The sequence below is a fragment of the Anas acuta genome, chromosome 16, assembly GCF_963932015.1.
Source record: "Anas acuta chromosome 16, bAnaAcu1.1, whole genome shotgun sequence".
In the NCBI taxonomy this organism is placed as follows: Eukaryota; Metazoa; Chordata; class Aves; order Anseriformes; family Anatidae; genus Anas; species Anas acuta.
Genome location: NC_088994.1, coordinates 2537224 through 2544067, shown reverse-complemented (window position 1 = coordinate 2544067; position 6844 = coordinate 2537224). Strand labels below are relative to the sequence as shown.

The following is a 6844-nucleotide window of genomic DNA, read 5'->3' as shown; positions in this document are numbered from 1 at the left end:
CTTCGGGGCTTTTTTTTTATTTTTTTATTTTTTTTTATTTAAGCTCCCTCCCCCCTCCCCTCCCCTCCCTTTCCCTTCCTGCCGCGGGTTCGCGTCCCGCCGCCGCCGCCTCCTCCCGGGCCGGGCCCCGCCGCAGCGCTGCCGGGCGGGGCTGGGGACAGGCGGGCAGGTACGGGGCTGGGGGGGGCCGGGGATGGAGCTGGGGAGGGGACGGGGGGGGTTGGAGGGTAAATGGGGGGGAGGGGGGGGAATAGCAGGGCTGTGGGGGCAGCAGGAGGGCTGGGGGCAGCCCCGCGCTGTGTCCCGCGGCACCCGGCAGCCGCTGGCGGCGGCTCGTTGCTGAGTGAGGGCCCGCAGGGAGCCGGGGGCTGAAGGAGGCCCCGGAGAGGCTCCGTGGGGCGAGGGGCAGCCTCCTGACGGGCGGTGTGAGGCGCTGCCCTGCTGAGAGGAGCGCGGCGCCTGTGCTGGCCGCTGCCCCCGCTGTTTGCTCCCCCCTGAGGCACGGAGCTGCCCGCGGTGCGGCCCGGACGGGCAGCGCCACCAGCTCCCAGCCCCGGCTCAGTGGGGCTGGCCCGGAGCAGGAGATACCGCCCCGCGTCCCCACAAGCAGCTGAGCTTCTGAGGGGCGGGAGGCTCCTTTTCTGTACCCAGACTTCTTCTTTTCCATGCTACAGAAAGCGCAGAGTGCTTCCTGCTGTTCAGACAGAACTTCTCCTTTTCCAGGCTGTGCCCTTAGCGTCTGGCCCTGTCCCCAGGCACCGCCGAAAAGAGCCTGGCTCTGACTTCTTTGTGCCCTTCCCTCGGGCATATTTAGACACTAAGATCCCCCCGAGCCTTCTCCGTGCTGAACAGCCTGAGTTCCCCACCTTTTATCACAGGAGAGATGCCCCAGTCCCTTACTCATCTTTTTGGCCCTGCTCTTCCCAGTAGCTCCACATCTCTTTGGTACTGGGGAGCCCAGAACTGGACCCAGCAATCCAGGCACAGCCTCACTGGTGCTGGGCAGAGGGGAAGAATCACTTCCCCTGACCTGCTGGCAATGTTTTGCCTGAAGGAGCCCAGCATACCGTGAGCATTCTGTGCAAGCAGGGCACATTGCTGCTTTGTGTTCCCCATAGCATCCCCCGGGATCCCAGGGCCTTTTCTGCTGGCTGCTTTCCAGCTGGGTGGCCCCCAGCATGTGCTGGTGGTACCTGGGGTTGCTCCCCAGGGCCAGGCTTTGCAATGCCCCTCATTCAGCCCATTTCTCCAGCCTGTCAAGGTCTGTCTGGGTGGCAGCACTATACCCTCAGTGCATCCACATCTCCTGCCCGTGCTGTATCATCAGCAAACTTGCTGGGGCTACTCTTTGTGCTGTCATCCAGATCTTTGATGAAGGTGTTAGGCAGAAGTGGCCCCACTATTGACTGCTGGGGTACACCGCTCGTTACTGGCTTCCAGCTTGACTTTGTGCCACTGTTCCCCATCCTCTGTGCCGAACTGTGCAGCTCATCCGGCCTGTGCTTCATCGGCTTCTCTGTCAGGATCTTGTGGGGATCTTGTTGGAATCTTGTGTTTGAATACCTTACTGAAGTCAAAGTAAACATCCACTGTTCTCCCCTTGTCTGCCAAGCCAGTCGTGTCATCATAGAAGGTTATCACGTTGGTCAAGCGTGACTTCCCCTTGTAAATTTTTGGAAAAAAAAAACACACTGATGATCTGCTCACAGCCCACGCAACCAGGCTACCACCAAATGGCCCCCTTTTTCCAGAAGCACTCAAGTCAATCCATTGGACTTCTATCCTGTTAAAAAGCAGTTTTGCAGAGACCTCAGTAGCAAAATACCTCTGTTTAAGGGCTTTGATGTGTGGTAATGGAGACTACACAGGTGAAAAGTATGTTCTTTTCAAAACGTATAAAGTGAAGCAGGTTAACTGGCCAGGCAAACTTCAACAAATGCTGAGCTTGTGGTGTAGAAATGAGACTTCTTTTTTTTTTTTTGAGACTTCTTTTTTTCTGAAATTGGGATAGTCTTGATTGTCAAGATGTGTAGAAAATTTCTTTTGGGTGGGTGGTATAAGCAAAGTTGAGGATTCTGGTTGTTCAGATTCTTTCACAGTCTTGACCAGTTTTTTTTGTGAGTTTACTGCTTCTGGTTTATTTAATCAAAAAAAAAAAAAAGCAAACTTGTAAAATTGAGGAGTATGGCATGCAAAAATCATCACTTCTGAGTCCTGCTTCACTTTTTCTTTCTAATAGTCCAGTGTGTGTGAGCAAAAACAGATGAAGTTTAACTCACTTTGACTATTTTGGTATAATGCAAATGTAATTAACTTTTTTATTCAACCTGCTTAAATTTGAACAACTTATATTTAATTTTAATGTGTTTTAAAAGCAGTGTGTTCTTTGTCCTTTGGTCCTCCATGGTAGCAGTAGCTAGTCAATCATAGAGCACATCAGGAGGATGTGAGTCTGATGTGACTCACTGCAGTGTTTCATCCAATTGTAATGTAAGAGGAGAATTTCAACCAAACACCTGGGATCTAGAAATAAGAAAAAAATGTTTAGCTTAACACTTTATTTTGGCTTAAGAAAGGTCTGTTTGTTTTTGTTTTTAATATATATATAACATCAACTCCCGTAGTTGTATAAAGTTGGTTGTTTCTAATGTTTTTTCTTCTCACCTTTCACCTTTTCTGGAGTTATTGTGGTAGCAGCTCTCAGACAAATGAGTCTGTCTAAACTTTATGCAAGATGCTCTTGACACCAGATTTTACTTTAAATTGCTAACTCATCAATGCAGTTGTATGAGAGACTGTTGCATAGTTGGGTGTCATAGAGTTTGTTCTGAATCAACTTTCAGAAATGTTCTGTTAGAATGACCTCAGCTTTGTGCAGTTTGCTGTTTGGAGCTTACTTTCATGTATTATGATGCTGCTGGGCAACTAATGTTTTTAATGAGGTATCGGTTCTTAGTTTGGTATGTCTCTTTTCTGCTTTTAGCAGTATATGGTGACTCTGTCAGCATCCAACCGTCCCAATAATGAAAACAGAAGCTAAGGATGGAGAAGAGGAAAGCCTGCAGACAGCGTTCAAAAAGCTAAGAGTTGACGCGGCTGGGTAAGTAACAACACAGGGAGGTACAGAGTTAACATATTACAAACAGACTGGAAGGGAACACCCTCTGTGCTCAATCTGAAGGATGGAGGTAATTCCAAAAGGTTAGGCACAGACAGCCTTCATTCAAGTTAAATGGAAATAAATTCACTAGCTGTAGACTGCACTTCTCAAGGAATTGTGATTTGTTCAATCACTATTAGGTCCCAACAGGCTTGAAACAAACCTAATAATAAGGAGCAACTGACAGCACATTTTAAATGAATTTTGGCATGAATCTGGCTGCCAGAGGTCATATCCATAGCACTGGAGCTGTACTCGAAGTTAGCTTACTGCCATGGCTTTAAAGGCCTGTCATGAGAATAAACTCCAGTCTTTTCCCAGGAGAGAAATATTCTTTCCATATCAGTAAAGGAGGGCACTAGCTGCAATGCATGATTCCCACTCAAACTATTTTCATTGATGTTACTTACAAATTTTCTGTTTATAACCAAAACGCTAAATGGGAAGGAATGCTTTTTGTGTAGTCTTGTTTCGTGGGAGATCTCAGATGTGGCACTTAACCCTGACTGTCCCAGAAAGAAGAACACAAGCAGAGTGTGTCTTCTGTTAGAGACAATCATTTTTTATCTAAAATAAACAGATGGCTTCTATATAATGCTTTTTTTTTTCTGCTGACAAATGGGTGTGATTACATATTTATTAATATATATATTAATATTATATATTAATACTGTATATTAATAGAGTACTGAATTTCAGTAAGCTATTGGCAGTGATGCAGTTATGCTGGTGATGGAAACAAAAGTGTAAGTAAGGCAGTATGCAAGTATCAAGTTGGTAATTGGAATTACTTTAGAAGCTAAATGGCAAGTAGAGGGACTTCTAAAATTATCTTTCATTTAAGTAATTAAGCTCATTAGGAATTTATCACCACCCAAGTGCCTCTCGATACTTCGGTATCCTCAGTCCCCCCCCAAGTCAGGCATATTTTAGTTATGGTAGTTTTTACTGTCGACCTTCAATTTACTACTGCGTTGATGTTTGTTAAATGGAAAATAGCAGGTGCTTGACTGATAGGATAGTCTCTTAAATGTCAGTTAATGCCATCCTACAACAGCGTGCAAAGACTTATTTTCACTTTTCAGGGTATCAGCCCTGCTTAAAAAAACAATTTAAGAAAAAGAATTTGGAAAATAATTTCCTTGTCAATGCCAGCTTAATATGTAAAAGCACAACATGGCAAAATGATTCCTGGTATTCTTATAGCTCATTGAAAATGGTCGTTTGGAATGGTTTTATAGCACCAGGAAAACTAGTAAATTTTTTTTTTAAATGATCCCTAGCTTGAATAGAAGTTGAAAATCTGTCACGATTCTGTTGCTGAAGTGATAGAACTTGCAGTAGTATGAAAAGCTTTGGTTTACATCATCCTAGACAAAGAGATGAGTGTTCTTCAGATAAACAAAGTCTATTTATGTCCAAAGAACATTTATTTTTAGGAAAGAATAGCTTATTTGTCTATGGAAAAAGAGGCACATTTCTTCAGCAGTGTTTTTCCCCCCCTCTGATATTTAGCTATTTTGTGTGCTTCATCACCGAGGTGTGGAGTTTGGAGTTGCAGTCTGTTTGGTTTGCTGTATGACGCCACCTTCAGCGAAAGCTTGTTATACAAACTTTTGGCATAGGAATGCGTCAGACTTGGGTCATCTTTGTGGGCAGGTTTTTTAAGACATTGTAAATGATTTGGAGTAGTCTCTTCTGGAAAGAAGTTTCATAAGCTTTTTCATATTTATATTATGAACCAATCTAGGCTGTTATGTTTTCATTCTCTTTTTCACAGATCTACTGCTTCTCTTCCTGTTGGTGAGGGGACAAGTCCAAGAACAGTAGTTAGAACAGCAGCAGATGAAAACAAGCCTAAGAATGTGTGTACTTCTAAGGAAACCTGGCATGGGTAAGAGAAGCTAAGGATTGTCAGACTACTTCAAATGTGATTGCATTGGAAGTGAAATTTAAATAGCCAAGTTTTCCAGTAACTGGGCCCCTAAAGAAGGGACCCACATTTATTTCATTAAAAACACTATTTAAAAATATTCCGCACTACCTTTTTCTTGTCATATGTGACTACTGTTCTTATGCACAATTATATGAAGTGCAAGGAAACACTGTTCAGCTTTGGGTACATAAACATTATAGATGTTTCATAATATAAATGTGAAGTGCTGTTTTTCAGGCAATCTCTTGCAGTAACCATTCAACATTGCATGCCTTGGGAACTAGATTAAAGAATTTGTTTCTTGAATGTCTATGCAGAACTTGACACATCTACTGAAACAAAACTATCCTCTTGCCTTGAGTCATTGGTTTTGTGCTGTCATCTTGTGCTTTGTCCTTCTCTTGGAGGTTATTTGTCTCCCATGCTTTACTCATTATGAAATCCTTAAGACAAGCACTTCAGGTTTTATTTCCAGGTGTTTCTTTCATATTTTATGGTGGTGCTTGACTAGAACAATGTCAAATTCCAAGACAGTGGAATACCCTGAGCAAATACTCTGATGTTAAAGCTCTTGCATGCAACACTAGGCATCTTGCCTGACGTTGCGTATAATCCAACTAGTCTTTTAGTGAAACTTCACCCACTGTTTTTTTTTTTTTATCTTTCCATGGTAGGCCTGTGAAGAAGCCTTCAAGAGGAGTTGTGAGAACCCAGCGTCGCAGGCGTTCCAAATCCCCAATTCTCCATCCTCCAAAGTTTGTCCATTGCAGCACAAAATCACATTCCACGTGCAGCCAAGTAGTGCACAAGAGCCAGATTGATGCCCCAGATGACGGCACAGGGTTTGGGATGCCAATCCCAAAGGAAACTTGTGCACATGAACGATGCTGTATTGCTCCAGATGTTGGCCAGAAGGGAGATGATGTTGATTGTTCGGGAACTTCTGTTTTGCGGTCTACATCAGAGAACAAACAGGAAAACTCTCCCACCGCCATGTCTCTAGAATCCAAAGCAGGCCCAGAGACTACGCAGCTCTCTGACTTTCAATCTGTGTCCAAGCTGAACAAGAATAAGCCATGTGCCTGTGCAGATAAAGCCTGTCAGTGTAAACGATGGCAAGATATGGAAGTGTACAAATTCTCTGGCTTGCAGAACGCTTTCCCATTGGCACCTGATAGAATAACAGTTGCTGAGGATCACTCTCAAACTTTGCCATCAAGAACTCCATCAAGTTCTCCACGATCTTGCTCTGAGCAAGCCAGGGCCTTTGTGGATGATGTGACTATTGAAGATCTTTCGGGATACATGGAGTATTACTTGTATATTCCAAAGAAAATGTCTCACATGGCAGAAATGATGTACACCTGACAACGAGGAGCACTAAAAACAAGCGTGTGGGTGGTTTTAATGTGACCTCAGTCACATTCCTGTGAGATGCGATCCAATCATTGCGCACTGTGCTTGCAATAAAAAACCTTTCTTTGCATCCTAGGTAAAGTTCATTATTGCAGATGTACAAACACTTCAGTTTAAGCATTATAGTTTATACTTGGAATAGCTATTGAAGTAAACAGTGAGCGTGTTTAAAGAGTATCTGCCTATACTTGAGAGATCTACTGTGGGAAATTCTACCTCGTTTTCAAAATCCTCCTGTTTCAGTTTGTTGGAAGGGAAGAGTATCTAGGTCTCCTGGTAGTTAGAGCTCTTATGAGAGAAACTTGGTGTAACTCAGCTTCTTTGAATCGACT

General features: G+C 44.0%; 1 protein-coding gene across 1 annotated transcript; it reads left to right on the top strand.

The window, feature by feature from the left end:
* Positions 1-35: 35 nt before the first annotated feature.
* On the top strand, positions 36-6587 carry OSER1 (oxidative stress responsive serine rich 1). Its single transcript, XM_068700693.1, has 4 exons — positions 36-169; positions 2984-3100; positions 4941-5054; positions 5771-6587. The coding sequence occupies exons 2-4, from the start codon at positions 3024-3026 to the stop codon at positions 6462-6464; spliced, it is 885 nt and encodes a 294-aa protein (XP_068556794.1). The 5' UTR covers positions 36-169; positions 2984-3023; the 3' UTR covers positions 6465-6587.
* The last annotated feature ends 257 nt before the right edge of the window (positions 6588-6844 follow it).